The 18,189-nt window shown below is 40.1% G+C and overlaps 1 protein-coding gene across 2 annotated transcripts in view; it reads left to right on the forward strand.

Annotated features, from left to right (window-relative positions):
- Positions 1-18,189, forward strand: part of clybl (citrate lyase beta like) — a 61,488-nt gene that overhangs the window by 32,699 nt on the left and 10,600 nt on the right. For both annotated transcript variants that reach the window (XR_003294937.1, XM_026294895.1), the window contains exons 3-7: positions 6,769-6,957; positions 11,843-11,944; positions 13,219-13,312; positions 13,946-14,113; positions 17,813-17,937. Coding sequence is in view for 1 of the 2 variants with exons in the window: in XM_026294895.1 (XP_026150680.1) it covers positions 6,769-6,957; positions 11,843-11,944; positions 13,219-13,312; positions 13,946-14,113; positions 17,813-17,937 (678 nt within the window). In the remaining variant the exon portion in view is untranslated. The remainder of the gene's footprint in view (positions 1-6,768; positions 6,958-11,842; positions 11,945-13,218; positions 13,313-13,945; positions 14,114-17,812; positions 17,938-18,189) is intronic.

Below are 18,189 nucleotides of genomic sequence, written 5' to 3' on the forward strand. Positions count from 1 at the left end.
GCGGAACTGACGGCTACACCTGTCCTCTCTCCTCCTTGCTCCCTCGCTGTCTTGTTCTTTTATTGTGCCTCTCTCTTGCTCATCTCCCCTCTCTAGGGTCCTCAGGGTTAAGATTGTTTATCTCTCTCGTTCATGTTCTTTCTCTGTCTCTTAGTGCCCTATGGTCCAGTATTCCTCCTGGTCTTTCTCCCTCTCTTTTCCCCACATGGGTCCCTCCATCCTCCCTGACTCCCCCCTGCCTCTCTGCCATAGAGATTCTCTCCTAATCCCTGGAAGTTTGGAACTAATGAACTTACTGCTGAGCCGCTGCCACGGAGCTTGGTCCCAAACTATACTGTACTTCACACTCGATTTCCTCTCCAGATGGCATGGTGGCGCGGTGACACAACGGGGAGCACCTCTCGCACACCAGCACGCGCCTGAAAATGCACACAAGATGCACAAAACACAAACAGGCACACACTGAAGTGTGCACATGTAGACACATATGGATAAACATCTACGCACGTAAGCACAAACGCAACTTGTTACGGTTGGCAGCCAACTGTACATCACTCAAATATGACAGAGAAACAGTGTCCTGGGTTCAATCCTGGGTTCAGAACCAGAGCCACCTGTTAATTTCCTATTTGTCCATCTGAAGGCATAAAGCATCTAGAATAACCTCCGCTGAAACTAATCTGCACCATTTGAAGCTTTTTTTTTTTTTTTTTAATCAGTTTGTGGCGCAACATTACAATAATAAGAGGAGAGATTGTTTTTTTTTTATATCACTTAACATTAATGAACATTTGTATAGTTGGTACCTGTATATACAAATTACTAATGACAAAAATACCAATAACTAGCCATGTTGTACATAAAGGGCCACAGCATGACCACAGAACGCAATAAATGCAGAATAAAACAATGCGGTATGACAAATGTCAGCCTGAAAAATTCAGAGAGCTGAATAAACACCCTCCTGTTACAATTTTAACAAGTATTACAGATTTCACAAAGGAAGTATTTATTGTAGGGATATTGTATTATAAGTGGTGGAGGATGGGGGGGGGTTATAAGCACCAGATGCTATGTATTTCCTGTTTTTTGTTAACACTAATTGTGACTTCTTTTGCAGGAAAAACTGATAATAGGCTAAAATCACATCTGGTTAAATCACATTTTCTTGTCATTAGAAATATTTTTCAGTCCTGTTTCCTCAAAGACTATTCGGTTTTGGGCTTTTGTTCGCCCTCATTTCATTTCAATCTGTTCTCCTTCACCTAGTAACACTACATGGCTGCGGTGAGCTGAAGGAAGAATGCAGTAGAGTGGAGTGGATGACATTATTACAGTCATTACCTTTATTTGGTTTTAGTACAGTCAATATGTCAGCTTTGGTCTATGCATGAACTGTGTGAATCACCAGAGACTTTCATCTTGACATAAATTATGCAGTCAACTGTCAATGGATACATGAACTCAGTTCAGTGCTCACTATGTTATTCAAGAGGACACTGAAAGATCTGCTCTCCATTTAAGTGGATTCAAATGACTAAACTCTGGACAGAATGAGCTCCTGGGAAATAATGTTAGCCCGTTGAATTATGAATACTGAACATTTATATGTAGTGTGTGCAAGTATGTGGGTGTATTAATGTACCTGTATATACATGTGCTTGTGTGAATGTGTGTACTTGTGTGTTCAACACCTCAGAGCACCCATGAGACTTGAGAGAAACTCCCAGTCAGGCTGCCAAGACTCACAAACGGGATGTGAGCTGTTCAGCCAGAAAATAGACCCAGTCCCAGCCTGATCAGAAAAGCCTTCCATTTCAAACCTTATCACTCTGTGTGTGTCTGTGTGTGTCTGTGTGTGTCTGTGTGTGTCTGTGTGTGTCTGTGTGTGTCTGTGTGTGTCTGTGTGTGTCTGTCTGTGTCTGTCTGTGTCTGTCTGTGTGTGTGTGCATTAAGTGTCATGTGTCAGGTATCGATTGGAGTCTTTTGAGAGGGTACCAAAGGTGAATGAGAGGTCAGAGATCATAGGAGAGTGATGACAGTGCTGTGATTTGATTATGCTGGTTAGGAATGGAGAGCTCTTGTCTAGTGATGAGATACATACAGATTGGAACAATTTAAAGAAATGAAAATTTTAACTTTTTTTCCTCATGTGTGTCTTTTTTATATTCTGTATAAGGCATACATTTTATAGATTACATTTCAACTTTCCCAGTTCCCTTGATTGTCTTTTGAAACATGCAACTCATGATACCGTGGATTAAGGGTGAGGTTTGAGGCCAAGCGAGGGACTGGAAAATGCTGAGGCACAGAGAACAGAGAGGTCCTCTCTCCCTCTCTCATTATCCTGTTACACTCTTGTTTTCACTGGCAAAGCCACAGCCGGCACCGCTCTGTGCTACGTGGGCTGCGCAACGCACCCAACACTTGGAGAGTAACCCCAGTAGGAGGAGTGATGATGGAGAAGGTGTTGAGGAGAGACAAACATGAAAGAAGGAAGGACTGAAGCAGATGTGGGTGTTTCTGAGGGGTCGGGGGGATAAGGAATGGCATATCCATCTTAGTTTGCAAAAAATTTACTCTTTTACATTAGTCCAAATAGCAGGTCATGTTAAGTAACAGATTAGCATTGATCTCAGTTGTGTTAGATACATACGAAGTGCCTCATTGCGACTGAGTGTATGCTTGCAGATTATTTGTTGCATTTCACCTTATTAATTCTTCACCGTATTAGCACTTTGGACACTTGAACTGATTATGACACAAGGTTGAGTCAACTCCAGGCAATCCTTTGTCTAAAAATTCTGTCAAACCACATTGAACAGCTTCAGTTTCATTTGCAATATTCAAGAACATTGTAGCAGATTCCTCGCGTACAACAGTGTTCTGCTTTCCACATTTTAAATTGTCATCTGTGCATCTTATTTGTGCTTTTTTTTTTTTTTTTTAAATAACTAATTTGTGTTCCAAAGAAATAAAATGCAAAAACACAGTCATGATATGTCATTCCAGTAGCAGTTTTATATATACATTCAAATTCAAAATGAGGTTAATAGAGAGAAAGTTCAGTATTAGCCTGTGTTAGTGATTGTGAGTGTGAATGCAGAGTTTTAGACTCATAGCAAATTAGAGAGAATTTTGTGATGATGATTTGTGGAGACCATAGTGGGAGTTGCAAATGAAACATGAATTGGTAGGGAGAAAAAAATCTCAGTAAGTAATTTTGATTATCCACAGGATAGATAGTATGTATTGTAAATTATTATCCTAACAGCCTCTGTTTTCCTCAAAGCCTTGGGAATTTATTTCCTGGAAACACTGCCATGAAGCTTGTAATGAACTGCAACCAAAGAGCCGTAATGAGAATCTTTCATGGCTAATAAATGTGTATAACTATTGTGTAATAATTAGCTGTTTTTCCCCCACCTAAGGCTGTCAGTTTTGACCAACTATGACAAGCAGGTTCATGATTTACAAATTCCTCCTTCTCGATCCTGCTAGTTATGTCTTGTTGTCTGTCTTGACAAGATAACGGAAAGCACAGTGTGCCTCCATCTGACAAAGTGAAGGCCTGAATCTTTTTCTGCTACGTCTGTTATCAGTGTAGCCTGAATTAGTCAGTCATCTCACTCCAGCTTTGTGGTGTGCAGTGTGTCACTTGTCAAAACCCCTCCATGATGACTTGAAGCCTTGTAACACATACACACCCTAACACACAAATACTGACAAAGACAGATGAACAAATAAATACACAGTCACACTTCAGGCAGGCAGCCTTCACCTGCAATAGTCTACAGCTAGTTTTAAATGGCATCGCAAGTTGCACAGCAGGGTGCAAAACGCCAGCTCTCAAAATGTAAGAAAAGAAATGGAGAAACAACTATGCTCATTGTGGCTCATGATCTCCCACTCTTTTTGCACAAAACTGTATGGACTTTCAGAAGAAAAAATATACTGTACTGTCTGAAGGCAATGTGTCAGTGATTAAAGGTGTGCTGTACAAACAAGTTGTTTTTAAGAATCCAGACAGCTGTTAGCAGTATTGTAAGATGACATCATCTTTTTAATGTTGTAAATTATCTGAATTATTGCCAATTGTTTTTATTGCTGCCTTCCAGGCTTCCAGGTTAGTGTACATAATGGCATTTTACTACAAAAATATTCTATTCCTTCTTATGTCCTTTCAAAAATACATCATGTCATGCAGGCTTTTTAGCCTTTATGATCTGATTCAAATTGAATGAAGGCACAGGGTGTGCGAGTTGACACCCAGAGTCTATCCAGAGGCGATGCTTGACGTTGCTTGTTTCAAGCTGCATGATGGCAGGGCTGGACATCCATGATCGGATGCTGGAGAGGAATGTGCTCCCGCTGTGTCCTGTACACACATCAGTTTGGACGCTGCAGTCTGATGTGGTGTCTACGAGGCGGTAGCCACGCTGTGTCACACATACACAGCACTCTGTAGGATCCTGAGAGTCAAGGCTCAGGCTGTGTGTTAAGGAGCTTCCCTTGCTCTCCTGGAAGGTCAGCCTCTCTGCACTTGAAAAGCTTCTCGTGTGCATCTATGCATTCGACGGCCCTGGCTGTCGGCCTACTGCTTGCCTGCCTGTGTGTCAGCTTCTAATGATGAGGATGGTGGAGGGAATCAAAGAGGAGATGGAGCTGACGTTGGGTGAGCTCTCCATAGGACATCAGGTGATTGGGGAAGGAGCTTTGAAGCAACTTGTTGGATGGCTGTCCATTAATGTAAAATATCTCCTTTTCAAAGGGCTTTATTCAAGCTCAGAGTAGCAGAGCCCATAGGGGTCAAGGTGTCTGGCAGAATAATCTCTCTCAATTTAAAGATTGAGAGAAATGTAAAAAAAAAAGGATAGTGCACAGTGACCTGATCTTCATCTTAGCCCTTCCTGGCACTATGGTTTCAGAAATACCATTGCAAAAGTAGAAAGGTAGTGGACAATCCTTTCAATGACTGGTATGTGTATATCAGGCTAAGCTTGAAGCCATAGAAGCAGTCCTCTCCAGTCATTTTAGATCTGTGAATGTTATAAACCATGCCATTTGATCATTTGGATCACCATTATTTTTGTCCGCAATCAATGTGACTTCTGGCACATGAGGCAGCCAGTAGTTCACACAGATCAGTTTACTCCAGTCACCACAAACTGCAGCGGGACAGACAAACTTTAGCCAGCAAGTAGCAGGTTTATGAATAGTGAGTTATGGCTGCATAAATTACTCCATCCGTTTTAAGTTACCACAATACAGTTATGGGTATATCTTGGTTTATGAGAGTGACATTAAGAGAGAGGTTACAGCAAAACCTGAGCAAGAGTCAAAGATCACAGTGCACTCATCATTCGGTGTGACAGTCACTGTTGTCTCATTCAATGAGACAAGAGTGAGATGTCGATGATACATTTCAGTCCAGCCTGTTCATGACCCCTATTAAATCTGAGTGAATCTTTGATATGTTCTTTGATACCGCATTTTATTAATCCTGAAGGGGTGTTCATAATATCGAATACAGTTCTGCATTCCAGGAGATCAGAGTGAGGAGTCTTTTGTCTCAGAAGCTGTCCTGTGAGGGGTCCCCTTAACCTCTCATACAACTGTTAACCTAGGTTAACTTCGTTTTTTACAAGAGGTTGTAATGTATGGGCTCTCCGTGTTTAATCTGTATACAGTTTCTCTTCCATGTACGCAACCGCACTACTTCAGTGTGCAGTTTGCTAATGAGCAGTTACTTTAGATATTTGAGTTAGTACATGAGCCGTGAATTCAAAGCATTTGCATGACCAAGTTCCCATCTAACATGAAGTTCCATTGAATGGCATGATTCCCCTTTGCCTCCATCCATTCAGCATTTTACCCACATTACATTTAATAAACAAGCATCTTCAGAACCTTTGTGGTGTACAGACTAATTAATCCCACTCCTTGTAAGAGATTTTTTTTTTTTTTTAGCAGATAAATAGTATTGGGAAAATTTGAACATCTCCAAACACCCACACAATCACTCAAAGGCTCCAGCCTCTGATGTGACCTGACAAGTCCTTTACTACTGTTTCCTTATGCTTCTTAACTCATACCACATTTCTTCCTGAGACCCTTGCTCCTCCCGCTGGCTGGACTTCTCTCCCCTTTCCATCCCTAGTTCTCTATAGCCCAGCATCTGGTTTGAATATAGCAGCGTGTGCTACTGTGTTACCGATGGAAGTAACTGTAGGCTTCACTTTGATTTTTTTTTTTTTCATCCACCTCATCTCTCCCTGCTCAGCTCATACAATATCTGCGTTGAGAGAACAGATTTCTTTGCTGCCTCTTTTGTTCATTTTGGACATATTGTATATAGATGTACTACAACTAAGGGAGAGTTCTGATATATTTTTCTTTTTTAATATTTTAATGTTTCATCTTGTTACTTATTTCAAATTGATGTATGTGTTGTCAATTGTCCACTTTGATCACACTTTGTCTGTAGTGAAATATTTATGATCATGATTAACTAATTTAATATAAAGTGGAATTTTTTTATTTTTTTATTTTTTTTTGAAGGTGATATTATTGCAACTGTTGAACAGATGTAACACAAGTCACCAGCCGTTTTCAACTTCTTTTTTTTTTTTCTTTTTGTCCTTTTTCATTATTTTTCTAGTGTAACTAGAAACCCAGAGTCACTTCAGTAGTCTCATGTTCTGACAGTACTCTTGAAATAAGTCACGTTAAGTAATCAAGATTTCTGTTTATGATTTTCTGATTCAGACAGAAGCCAGAGAGACCATTCCCAGAATGTTAGCAGAACTGGATCTTGGCCGGACAGAGAAGTGTGTGAGAGTGAACTCAGTATCCAGTGGCTTAGCTGAGGCGGACATGCAGGTCATCCTGCAGGCTGAGGTTCTCCCTCCTGCCATCATGTTACCCAAAGTTGAAGACATACATGAAGTGCAATGGGTAAGTCCATCTTGGAATTACTCTTTCATTTTCAGATTTAAAGTAAAGCAAAAAGTTGCAGTACAAACTAAACCAGAGTAAAAATTCTTGTGACATTTCGGTCTTTCACCTCTGGATGTCTTTTAGAATACACAGCGGTACTTTTACACAAACTCATGAAGTAAGAGGAAACCACAGGAATCTTCAAAGCAATCATAACAAACTTTTCCATTTCCCAGTAAAAGAGGGAATCAATCCCTCTGGCAGGACTTAGGGACAGATAGTGTTTTTCTTGGCTGGCACTCAAGAAACGGACAACATTTTTTCAGATTAGCTTCAGAAGCCTGATAGTTCTCTGTAACAACACAAAGGTGCCCTCTGTCACTGCTGAATTTACTGGACACTTCCTCAAGTTGTGTCACATCATGAGTAAGAAATAATTGAATCAAACTTAAAACACTGAGCGAGACAGGTATAATTAATAAAAATTTGCTGCAAACCTGCATTTACAATCCATTTTGTATTGAAAGGCTGTATTCACAGGTAATAAGGTTTGCAAACAAGAGTTCTTAGATTAGTTTGCATGAAACTAGAAAGGGTTACAAAACAATCTGAGTTTAGATATCTATTGGGGTCCACAAACAAACCGCCTGTACGTAATATAAATAATATAGTAGTATTAAGATGACTCCAAAGGCATAATGCAGAATGCTCACTGAGGTTAAAACAATTTTTTTAAAAAGGCAGGACATGGAGGCGGTTTCTGTTCTCCATAAACACCACCACTGTGCACATGAAGTTTGCATAAGAACACCTTCACACTCCTCAACGCTACTGTTATTTGACTAATGAAACTAAGGTTGAATTGTTTAGGATGAACAATCAGGCTTGCAATGGGTGCTGCATATGCAACCATCAACTAAGTGGTGAAGTACGGCAGGAGGAGCAACTTTGATTTGGGGTTTCTTTCCTGCCTCTTAGCTCGGACAACCTGCCATCATTAAGGAGACAATTAATTTCCAGCTTTATCAAGGAATCTTAAAGAAGCTTCTCATGAATGTTGTGCAAATCTTGTTCACCGCTGCTGAATGTGCTTATTTGAGGTTATTGATTCAAAAGGAACTTATTAAATCATTAAATCCAGGGATTAACTACTTATTCCACCTACACTGTGAATGTTTAATGGTGTGTTTAATAAGAAAATCCAGTTACCTGTCACCTGTCTCACTAGAAGCACAGGGCCAAGATTTGACTTTAGATATTTCCAGATTTATCAAAATGGTTATTGAAAATCTGCACACATTAAATACCATATAAATTACTGTTTGCAGTTTGTTTCTATACTAACTTGACCTGTACTGTAGGTAAGAGGAGATTAGCTTGGGCTTTGCCATCACTTTGGTTTTATAAAAAGGGGTGCTGTACGGATGTCAGGTCCTGAAGGTCAGGAGACAGTGGCATCATTAATGCAGGTCTGATCAGCTCCATATGGTTCACTTACCAGTAGGAGCCAGATTGCAGTCTGCCTCCTTTACTATTTGTGTCTGAATACAGTTTAAACGGTTCAAAGGCGATTCATTGATTTTTCAGTTTAAAAGTACTTCTTTTATATGTCTATATCCATATATAATATACACACTCAAACATGGTCTTGAGCAAGAGCAGGAAGTTTTTAACTAGTGGTTTTAATTAGGACACTTCTACTTCCTGCTTCTTTCTTCCAAGTATAATTGCTGACAGGTGTTCACTGACTCTCTTCTATAGCTCAGCCATTTCACACTTTGTCCTCACTTAAAAAAGTCACTTTTGTTCTGCATTAAGTCTCTGCTGCAAATCACAGTGGAAATGTTGACAACTCTAAAATGCATATAATTGCCTCTTACTTCTACTACTAGTGTTTTGTGGCAAGAAACACTGTGTGTTTGTTGTAAATTTATTTGAGTCAACCCTTCATATTGGTGCACTTCCTCTCTGGAGAAATTCCTGTAACTGAATATGTTTACCAGTGTATCTGTCTGCATCAGCAGGTGCATGTGTGTTGCAAAAACAGTCAAGTTTGGAGTTTTGATGGGACTTTGATTCATTCATGTATGCCCATCTAATCATATCTTTGTCCTGCTCAGGCTGTTTTACATATGCTTTTCATGTGTCAGTGTTGTAAGCACTGTGTCTGATTTTCTCCACTCTTGTAAGGCTGCGCAGTAAATCCCTCACTTGTTTATTTTTCTCCCTTTTTATTGATATTAGCACAGGAACCTCCAGACTGATTTGTCGCTAAAAGATGGACTTGCTTGTTTCCCTTTGTGTGAAAATCTTTAGCTCAGCCTTTCTCCTCTCCCCCAGTCCTTGTGTGACTGACAGGCCTTATTGGGCTATAACAGGCGTAACTCCCTCCTTTGTCTGAGGACAATTCTCACACAGATTCGGAGCCGTGTGCATTCTTTGCCCACCACACTATTTGGTGTGCGTCGGGACCGAAAGAATCGCACCCTGTCCCGCTCCTCCTCCACTCCTCCTCCTGTCCCCTCCCCTCATCCCTTTCTCCGCTCCCCTCTGTGAAATGAACACTTCAGCAGGCCGGAAACATTTAATCTGACCCCCTTTTGAAGAAAATTAATTGAAACTTGTCCCACTATAGCCTCCTTTCTCTAGCTTCATCTCTCCCTCCTTCTCTTTTCCTGATTGGGTGGGGAAATTGTCAGAGGGCTTGTTTGTAGCCAGGCTTTGAATGGCGAGAAGAGGTGTTATTTCTTCTTTTATGTTATTTTTTTCAATTCATTAGTGAATAACATCTTAAAGGCTCCTAGTTTTGAGAACCATTGACAGCTAATGGTTGCTGTGTGCATGAGAGGAACAACGAACAAGGGCCACAGCACCTCTTATGCAGTGAAAATCAGACCCTTAAAATATATAATAGCTGAAGAGGAGACTACAACAGAGGGACAGAAACATGTAATCAGACAGACTTGGAGGCTTTTTAGCCAGTGGTGCAGCATTGAGCTGTCATTTGTTTTCCTTCAGTAGAATCTAAACAGGCCACTCAGCTCACGGCAGCCTTGTTACGGTTTGCATGGAACAGTGTAGTGGTGGTAATCTCTGTGTGTAATATCAGCTAGGTTTCCCCACAATAGGCTATATCTATCTAGTTTCCTCTGTCACAGAAATAGGTTTATCTACACCCTCTTTTCACACTCCCTCTCGGACCCCCCACCCCTTCCTGTGTTTGCGAAGGAGGGGGGGATATTATGCTAAGCCCCCAGCGTTAGTTTTTATGTTGCCATAGCAGCCTTGCTCCCACAGGGTTGTGACCTCAGATGATTACAGTACAAAGCCTATTGGGTCTTGAAAACCTCTTTGAAGATGAAAAGTCTTTGATGGTTTGTATTTATGCAAATCTCTCAGATATGATTTATCCAACTGAGATTGAATGGAGAGATGATTAAAATTGCCCCTATTTTTGAAATCCTTCAATGGAGGCCCACTCTTTCAGTTTTGAGAACAAGAGTGGTGAGTGCAAGCACAGGGGTTATTTTGCTCTTCATTTAGAAAAATAGTAGTGCTGTACCTGAGGTTATTTATATCTGTCTTTTTCCTGGTGTGTCAAAGAGGGAGCAAGAAAAAGAAAAAGAAGGGGGACATGGAGTTAGACATTTTTACTCTAAGCTTTTTTTTTTTTTTTTTTTTTTTTTTTTTTTACTCCTTTTTTTTTTTTTTGAATGGCTTTGAAAGGAAATATCTGACTGAGGGGGCTTTTGTGTGTTTCCAGATGATAGATTTAGGAATTTGGGCTACCCCACTGGCAGTCCAGAGCTAGCTGTGAACTGGTCTGTTGGAAAAAATTGGAATGCTTTGGTCTTCAAAGAATTAAACTTGGTTTTAAAGCCCTACTTAGGTGAGCTTGCATATTAGCAGGAGCCATGCAGCATAAAGGCCTCAGCAAAGTGTCACATCACACTCTGATTGTTGCTCCAGTCTTCCTGTTTCCTACCATGTTGGGGAGATGCAAAACAGAATAATGTAGGAGTAAAACACACTCAAAGACATCCCCAATGTTGTTTCTTCTTCCCTTTTTTGGTTTTCGGTGTGTATGCATGTGCATGTGTGCATTTACATGTGTGCACACTCTCAGGGGAGCACATGCTGTAGATGTGCAGAGCCTGTGAAAGAAGGTAGAGCAGAAGACTTCAGACGATGGAGGAACCCTGGTGATAATGTAAAATATTTCATTTCACTCGCTTTTGTTGCTGCTTTCCTGTGCTCGCTTTCTTGGCTGTTTGAACCCTCACTGATGTGTCTGTGAATAAGGGCTGCAGTGGGAACAGTGTAGGTAATAAAGGTGTCAAGATTTGTATCAAAAGTGAGTTTTTGAACAATAAGATTCTTTTTTTTCCTCCTTTGTCTGTCTTACCCTGGAGTGGATTTTAAAAGATGTGTCATATCGTTTACCATTGTTACTGCTACAACAGTTTTTCCTCCAGTTTTATATTCACTTTGACACAATAGCAGAGTGTCTCAGTATGATTTTTTATGAGTGTCTCAGTGTCACATAACTAATAATGCATTGATTAAGTCCGCTGAGGGTGGCGGCAGCACAGAAGAACAAGAATATGAACAGAAATATTGTCTACCAGAACATGTTTCCTTGCAGGAGCTGTGCAAATTATCAGCAATATTGCAAATGGATTCAAGCTGAAGTCTGAGAAGCTATTTTTATAACTGTGGTGCCAAATAGAAAATATGTGCTCCAACAAAGTATTAGGTACAATGTACTGAGACAAATTAATTCATTCTGATTGTTTGGTGGTTCAGGGTTTTTTTGTTTTGTTTTGTGTTTTTTTTTTTCATATTCACAGAAAGACCAGGTATTGTTAATGAGTTGTGCATGAAATTTTCCCTGTGTGTTTAGTTTGTTGACAGGTTTCAGCATAACTTGAAAGGACGGGCACTGACAGAATCCATTCGCCTGGTCACCTTTGTAGAAACTGCCATGGGCCTGCTCAATTTAAAGGTAAATTACAAACAAACCCCCCAAAAAACTGCCTGCGTAAGACATTTAGCTGTTTCTTCATTGTTCACTTTAGATTAAAGACTGCGTCAGCGAGCTGAGCACTCCAAGTGTCCAAAATGAAAAAGATTCAAAGGTTTCGAGCAGTCTGAAAATTAGCCTTTTTTTGTTTCCTCTCTCTGTCTGTTTCCCTCTGTACCCTTTTCCAGACATGCTGACATTTTTTTAATTAGAACTGTTAATATCGTTGTGGAAAAGTTCTTAATGATATTTTGGCAAGCACTGAAACACTTCTCGTTATAGTACAGGCTGACCTTCAGCTACATGGGGAAAAGAGCATGTTTTTGGGCATTTGGAGAGAAACAAGCTGTCCTTCCTTCCTTTGATTTGTCTTTTAGTTCTGCACTTTAATTCTCTGCGTTTGTGGTTGTGCGTGTGTGTGTGTATGTGTGTGTTTTAATGGCAGGGGGTGCCTCTGTGTGCTTTCTTGAGAACGCCCTGTATCTTTGCCCAGACTGAACCCCAGGTTACAAGCATGAAAAAAAAATTGCAGTGGCACAGCCAGTGGTGAAATTAATTTGGAGGCCAACAAAAGCTGGAGACACGTTCTGATTGTTTCACAATTTTCACCACAGTCCACAGATTTTATTTTTTTACTTTATTCACTGACCAACAGTCTTAACTGAGCAATTAACCTTATTATTTGGGTATTGTTTAACATTTTTCAACATAGGTACCATTATGATTCCAGATTTAAATTTTAATGCCTCACTTGCAAAACATTAACACTTATCATAAATGTTTTCATAGCACAAAGTACCTTTTAAAGAACTTTGCCTATGTAAAATACAGGTACGGTTATGAAGGAGCTTATTAATAAGCAAATATAACATTTTAAATCAGGAAATATGTGGTATGAGAAGAAGGCTAACAGTTTGACTAAGCAGGTTTAAAAACTTTGTTGCCTTAGCCCTGACCCATACTGAAACACTTAGAGTGGTATGAGTCCTCTTAGCAAAGTGTCCTGGACCAGCTAAGAAAAAAGAGGCGGCTCTTGCTGTTCATGGTGTTTGAGTTTGCGTATGTTTGTGTTCCTGCAGGTTGTGTATTTAGTGGAATGGAACTCAGAAACCTAGATTATTCGACCTACTGTAGGAATATTGGAATATAATTAGGTTTACTCTGCAGCATTTGTGCCAAGATGTCCAATTTTGCTTTCCCTATTTGCATCTGTCACTTCAGTCAGCCTATGTTATACTAATTTATAATCTCTGTAGGCGGTGTGTGAGGAAATCCGTCGACTTGCACCCAAGGCTGGTCTTCACCATGATGGTGTGGTGTTTGGCTCTGATGACTTCTGTGCAAGCATAGGTAGCTATTACACTTTGTGTGCCTTTATCTTTCTTTGTCAGCCTTAATCGTGCTATGTTCTGTTTCTCCTGTTACATAGAACAATAGCTCCTATTACACTGTAAAATTTAAGTTTTGTTCCTGTCTATAAATACTGCACATCTCACAGGTCACTCACATTTGCATTTTTAAATTATATGACTGCAGTAAAAGTGGTCACAAATATTTTTTAATTTTAAAAAAATTGATGTGTTAGAAATCATTCAAATTCAGGCTTCCTGGTATACAAATATAAAGAATGAGATGGAGGTGAAAATACATTTCCTTTACAAATTATATTCTTTTATATCAGGACAACTCTGGGATTTTGATCAAATGTAGCCAGTAACTGCAATTAAATAAAGATATTGTGTTCTGATAGCGAGAGAAACATTTGACTGTGTAGTTTGACTTGAAACACTCTTTAAAGAAAGGGATTAATTGCTGTCCCGACATCTGTTACTCTTTTATTCATCTCTTCATGACCTTTTACCATTTCAGCTTCCCTGAACCTCTTACTTTATTGAATATTGATTTAATTCTCTGAGGTCATGACTGAAATGTGACCTACTGTACATTCTCTGTGTGTACCTCCTTACATACATTTACCTTTAGGTGCCACTCGGACTAAGGATGCCAGGGAGCTTCTATATGCAAGACAGAAAGTGGTTTTGACCACCAAAGCGTTTGGGCTGCAGGCTATTGACCTGGTGTACATCGACTACAAAGATGTGGAGGGGCTAAGGCAACAGGCTAGAGAGGGAGCTCTCATGGGCTTCACAGGTAAGGTTCCTGCTATTAGCATCTCAAATGTGCCCGTTTCACTAGGTAAGATTTTTCAAGCCCAACCCCACCTCTTATCCATATACTTTGGAGTTCTGCAGTCGCTTCACATCGCTCTCATTTGTTGTCCTTTTTTTGTATTCCAAACATCCGTCACTCCACCCTGTGGCATGATAACATACTTCTCTCAACTCCTTCATTCTCTGTCTCTCTGTGACTGACTTGCTCCTCTGTCTCATTCGAAATAACAATAGGAGATTACTTGTGGGAGGGTAAAGTACATCTCCTGGCTTTTCATTCGATATTTATGCACTTGTACTGCACATTGTAATGACGGCTTCATCTCTGAAAGACCATTGTGTTTGTGGTTTTAAAACTGGCTGATGTCTTTTTTTAGCACTTTATCTGCTGCTGAAGTGAATTGTGAATAACACTGTGCTTAAATGCTTGCCTGACATTTCTGTTCTGCCCATCATGAACCGTTTTGTGTCCGTATGTGTGCACTAGGGTGCATACCTGCTCGTATGCAAATGTGCATGTGTGCGCAAGTATGATTAAAGGGAGTTATTAGTAAAGTGTGGTAGCGTCTACTTTAACAGCACTCTGCGTGTGTCTGTAGCCAGGCAACGCTTTCGTGTGTGTCTGTGCCCCACAGACTGTATGCAACAGACCACAGAAGGCAAGACAGGCTGTTCCAAAGTGGATATTTCAGTCACTCTCCCTTCAATGCAGCAAATGTGTGTTCTGGTATTTCAAACAGTCAGACTATTCCCGTGGTGTCCATACTCATAAAATATATACAAAGGTGCAAAAGGTTAAGTGATGCTACGTTCACCATGCTGTATGTTTAGATTTTTTTTAATGGTTTATCAGTGAACGGAAGAGAACAGCATCAGACATTGATCAGCTTTAATACTAGAAAGATATGGAGAGAAAGAGGCACTTGGCACAAACTCACGAATCCCTGAGCACCAATCTGTGTTGCACTGGCCTGGGCATACATTACCTCTACTTCACATCATCAAATCATCTTGTAGGTGAGCTTCTTGCTCTCTCATACAGAAAGGTATTTTCCGGATGACCTCATTTGCCATCTCTATTCTCTGGTACTGTTGGCTTGTGTGAGTGTGTGTACATTTCTGTATTTATCTCAGAATAACTGCCACTCTGATTTTTTTTTTTTTTTTTTTTTTTTTTTCTGTTTAGAATAGTTGGTTTATTAAACAATATCATTTGTGTATTTGCAGTTTTACAATCAAATATTAAATGTGATAGTTTGCGTTATATACGTAGCATGGGGGTTCCTAAAATGTATGCAATAAAAGTATGTTTTGTTTTATTTGCATTTGAATCATAAGATTTGCACAGATTAGAAATTTGTCAGAGCATTAGGTGTTGTTTACATGTGGTAAAAGGTGTAAGAGTTAATGAATGGAGGAAGCCGGCTGATGAAATAAATGGTTAGATTTGATATGGAAAGCACCACAGAGCACAGGATTAGTGGCTTACAAGCCATGTGCACTCTGTACTGAATAATCTTAGTAGCTATTACTGGTCCGAGTGAGCTTAAGCAATAATACAGTGCAGCCAAAAGCTTCTACCTGTGCAGTAATTGACCTTGGCACTAACTAAGCCGCATATATCACCCATTAGCACTGAGCACAGAACACACTGGTGAAGCGCAAACGTGGTGCTTCTTACCAGTACACTTGACAGTGAAGGCAAAATCTTGTAAAATGTTGACATCAAATCCTTTAAGGATTAATGAATTAAGGGATGTAATAGTTCAGCGTCTTTACTTTATAAAGCATTTAGTTTATATGCTGTAAACTGTGTGTTTCTGTTAAGACCGAATAGTCCCAGTAAATATGTTTGCCACTCAGAAATGGAAAACTGCTCCACAAAATTCTCTTTTTTCAGGGACCACATTTCACTTCCATCCCCAGGACCCTGTCCATCATTCGCCTGAGAGCACTTTGCTAAATACCAATCCTCCAATGAGATGCCAGCACCACATGGCAGGCCACGATTGGCTAGAGGGCATGAATGATGCATTTTAAGGGAACCAATGGGTTGTAACTGAGGGCACCTGAGTCACCCTTGCTGTTCCTTCACTCTGTCATTCTGCTGTTGTCCTACAGACATACATACACACTCAGTCTTATAGTATATTTAAGCCTGCCAATTTTGTTGTGGAAACATGCTCCTGTCTTCAGCCCAGAAGTAAAACAGGTGGCAGAGGAGGGAATACACACTCCTCTTGTAATTTATATATTGCAGACAAGATGATGCACAAGCACACATAAAAAAATACAGGAGATTGTTTGCCTAACAGAAAATACGCAGTTATAGTCTGCTTCAAACAATGAAACGCACATTGGAACTCATGCAATTGCAGTGACTAAAATGCCACAAAATGTCTTTTGAACATGGTTTCCACTTTGAACTAGTCTCTTAAAGCTATATATTTATTATAAACTGAAGTTTAGATATTATGTTCTGTCAGTAATTGTTCAAGCCTTTAACTGGTTGTGTAACTGTGATGTGTGGATTTCTGAGGTAGCTGGGGTGAAGGGTGTGAGTTCTCTCCTCCCCTATCGGCTCCTGTCTTTTGCCTCTCCTCCTCTCCCCTCCTTGCCTCTCCTCTCTCCTGGGCCAAATTTTTTGCTCGTGCAGCCCGCCTGCTCAGAATCTTGAAGGATTTGTTGTCTGTGACAGAGCTAAGCCCTAAAGTGTCGAGTTCCTGCTGACTGCCACTGAGCTGTCGCTCTCACCAGACGTTTCATAACCTTACCTTATCACTACAAGTTTGATCTGCAAATGTACACGGGATTATGTCTGTGGTGTTCGCCCACATTTAACTGAGAGAGTGGGAGCAGAAGAGTAGGGGGCGAGGGGAAGGTCTGTGTCAGACGGAGCCTTAACTGTATGTTAGGTATCAGGTTTTGTTGGATACAAGATGTAATTTTTGAAATTGTCTGAGAAAAACACAATGTGTAGAAGCACAATAGAAATATATTCATGAAAATTATTTTCTTCATATTTGTAAGTTTAATTTCATTAATCTGAGTTATTTTAAGGCATCGAGTTGTGGTTTATTATTTATCTGCACATGCTTGTAATTCTTACTTAAATTGTGTTTGGTTTGCTGGGATGTCCTTGGCATTTAATGTTTTACTTGACCACTTGTGTGTGTCGGCTTGGTTCAGCCAGCCTTTCATGGGCTGATCTCTTGTCATCACTGTGCTGTTCTTGTTGGCGTCTGTACCATATCCAAGTCTTAAGTGCTCAGCAAAGATTCTGCTTGACCAAAGGGCTGCAAAGTGGGGAAGAGACTCTTAAATCTTTCATGATGCGCAACATCCTCTGGTTCTGTGCTGATCCTCACTTGACTGGCATAGACCATACTAACACATTAACATGCATACAACTTAGTCTTCTGCCTTTCCTGTTTTTCATTCCTCCATGTGTTCTTGTTGTCCCCTCTCACCAAGTGTGTGCCAGCAGCAGTCTGTATCAATTCTCAGACTTTTTATTTCTCTCCGGCTCTGTAAGGCCATTTACACAACCATTCCCATAAAAAAGGTCATTTTTTTTATTAGCCCTTATGGGTCTTAATTTAATTTTATGTCAAACCACAGAAAGTTATCATTAGCATATTTTACTGTCTTTCTGTGTGATATGTGTTTGTACATGCAGGTAAGCAGGTTATCCACCCAGGGCAGATTCAGGCTGTGCAGGAAGAGTTCTCCCCCAGTAAGGAGAAAGTCCAGTGGGCCAAAGAGCTCATTGCTGCTTTTGACCAACATCAACAGGAGGGAAAGGTAACATTAATAGAATCTTAAAAAATAAAAACACATAACCCTTTTACTGGATAATAATGAACAAACTCGGACTCAACAAGCTCAAACTATATTTTTACTGCAGGTGTTATCCATCAGTGTATAACCTCAAAATATGGCTGCATTGTTTGCCTTAATGTCATTTTGAATGCATATGCAGAAGGAACAGGTAACTGGAAAGAAAGCATTGTAGTTTGTTAGCAGGTGTCCCAGTTTTACTGCTTATTCCCACTC

The sequence above is a fragment of the Mastacembelus armatus genome, chromosome 21 (assembly GCF_900324485.2).
Source record: "Mastacembelus armatus chromosome 21, fMasArm1.2, whole genome shotgun sequence".
NCBI classification, from domain to species: domain Eukaryota; kingdom Metazoa; phylum Chordata; class Actinopteri; order Synbranchiformes; family Mastacembelidae; genus Mastacembelus; species Mastacembelus armatus.